Source organism: Gregarina niphandrodes, assembly GCF_000223845.1.
Source record: "Gregarina niphandrodes unplaced genomic scaffold scaffold00052, whole genome shotgun sequence".
NCBI lineage: Eukaryota > Apicomplexa > Conoidasida > Eugregarinorida > Gregarinidae > Gregarina > Gregarina niphandrodes.
The window spans coordinates 62,348-65,005 of NW_011645819.1; the positions used below are offsets into that span (position 1 = coordinate 62,348).

General features: G+C 61.1%; 1 protein-coding gene across 1 annotated transcript; it reads right to left on the reverse strand.

Annotated features, from left to right (window-relative positions):
• Positions 1–964: 964 nt before the first annotated feature.
• GNI_164720 (hypothetical protein) lies at positions 965–1,455 on the reverse strand (the record flags this gene model as incomplete). Its single annotated transcript, XM_011134857.1, has 1 exon — positions 965–1,455. A coding segment is annotated over one exon (491 nt), but the record flags the coding sequence as incomplete, so codon positions are not given.
• Positions 1,456–2,658: the final 1,203 nt, after the last annotated feature.

Genomic DNA, 2,658 nt, shown 5'->3' on the forward strand with positions numbered 1-2,658 from the left:
GGTAGGTCCTGGGTGACCAGACCCCGAGTGCGTCGGCCCTGGGTGACCAGACCCCGAGTGGGTAGGTCCTGGGTGACCAGACCCCGAGTGCGTCGGCCCTGGGTGACCAGACCCCGAGTGGGTCGGTCCTGGGTGACCAGACACCGAGTGACCAGACCCCGGGTGACTCGAAACCGAAACCCGTCCAGGCGCAGTCATGAGCTCGGCACGCCGCTGCTGCTCCCGTCGCGCGGTTTCGAACCACTCCTCTACTCGTCGCGGTTCCGGAGAGTAAAACTCCTCTGCGCGCTGCCGTTCTTCTGCGCGCTGCCGTTCTTCTGCGCGCTGCAGCTCCTCTACGCGCTGCCGCTCTTCCTGCTGTCTCTCTTCGTGCAGTCTTTCGTACAGGTTCTCTTCATACAATCGCTTTTCTTCCAAGAACCTGGTCGGCCCTTGCTGGGCTGCCGCATGCTCACTGGAGTGTGACGCCAGCCCCGTATGGCTCGTGGCCGTATGACCAGTAGACGGCGCATGACTCGTGGACGGCACATGACCCGTAGACGGCGCATGACTCGTGGACGGCACATGACCCGTAGACGGCGCATGACTCGTGGACGGCAAATGACCCGTAGACGGCGCATGACTCGTGGACGGCACATGGCCCGTGGAGGAGTGGCGACTGACCTGTGCAGTTGGGGACGCGGTCTCGAGGTAGGATGTCTCGAGCATCCGCGCCTGGTCGCTGCTAATTGAGGAGGGGCGCCGTCCTTCCATGCGCCGTTCTTCTCTGCGGATCTCGTCCGTCTTAGTCGCCGTTTCGCCTGCAGGCGCAGTTTGGATACCGAGCGGTTGTGCGCCCAGAGCTTGCACGGCCAATGGCTGTCCTCCGTTCCGGGTCTGGACACTGGTGTGCGATAGCAGACCAGGCGGGGCCCCGGACGGGGCGCTAGGCAGGCTGTAGCCGTCCATGCGGTCAAGTCTGAGCGGCCCGGAAATGACGGCCCGGCCGCCGACCCCAGACCCGACTGCCGCGGTTCCAGAGCCGACTCCGACTCCAGACCCCGCGAGACCGCCGCCCATGGCAGTGAGCGTGGTCGAAGTAACCGTGGTTACCGACTTTCGTGGACCGGGCGGGGAACTGGGGCTGGAGCCGCCCGGACCGGGACCGGAACCGTGGCCCGGTGGGTGGATGAGGGCACCCGTAGCTAGGCTGTTGGCCGCTAGGCCGCCGGTAGTTAGGCCTCCCGTAGCTAGCCCGCAGTTATTGGTCAGACCATTGGTCAGACAGTTAGTGAGAGAGCCGGTGCGGGTAACGACTCGGAGGCCGTCGTGTAGTTTGGCCCCCGGACTGGTGACTGTCTCGCGCACTTGCCACCTCTCCGCCCACTTGGGTTCCGCCCAGGTTGAGGCCGGCAGCGTCTCGACACCTGCTAGCCAACCCGTATGCGCGCCCCGACGAGGCGCCGCGTTCGCACGCTCGAACAAACTCGTGTTGCTAGACACACTCGTGCGCCCGAAAGGCGCAGGCTGCGACGGCCGCCGAGCACCCGGTTGCGGACCACACGCAGCGGGCAAACTTAAGAGCGAGCCGACTGTCCGCTCCATGAACACACCTTGGAATTTAAAGCCAATCTGTCGGCTCGGTTTTATCAGAAAAAGCACCCACCTTACCACGGCGCTTATCTCCTTCAAATGGGAGGGCTCTACTGCCATGTGGGTCTATCAGACGCAGCTTGTTATTGATACTTGTTCTCGTGCAAACCACCATCCAGAGACAAGTCTCCGCCGATTACGCTGACTGACTGGCTGAGAACGGCCACTGCATGACTTACAAGGACGCAGCGCTAAATATTGCGGCTGTCTCGTCCGGGGTCTTCTTTGGTTTCGCGGTCCTGTCACGCGGTCGGTCAGTCGGTGTAGTTTATTGGAACGGCTGTGGCGTCTGGGGAGAGGACGAGATGGTCTGCGGGAGCGATCATGGGTCGTGGTCTGCTGAGTTTCGCGAGAGCCATCTTGGTCTTGTGTTCTTGCTCTTCGCGCAGACGACGCGTCCGACTATGGACGATCGCTGCACCGGCCACGAAGCAGCCGAGCAACAACAACGTGGCACCCGCAATGGCAGTCATCGCAATCAGGATATCATTCCTCTGCTGATTTGACGACGTGACGACGCTGCTATTTGCGTTTCCCATCCGACTTTTTATAATCCCCCACGTCCCGGGCTCCTTAATCCATTTTGCTTGGCTCATTTAGTCCGCCCGGCCCATTTCCTCCGACTTTTTGGTCCTGAGAGTGGTCGTTGACAGGCCAATCGTCGTCATGAATATCGGCTTTAAACTTGTGTTTACCGGACGGTATCGAATGGGAGGAAGGAGGCGGTCAAGGCCGGAGGATTTACCGGACGGTATCGAATGGGAGGAAGGAGGCGGTCAAGGCCGGAGGATTTACCGGACGGTATCGAATGGGAGGAAGGAGGCGGTCAAGGCCGGAGGATTTACCGGACGGTATCGAATGGGAGGAAGGAGGCGGTCAAGGCCGGAGGAGTTGCCCTCAGAAGAAGGCACCGCGCAGGCCCCTCGAACCACTATCGAAACAAGCTACAGAAGAATCGCCGAGCCATTGACAATGCCACCACCTGGTTATTACTGCAGAGCTCGAACCTTACTGATATGAACCTTG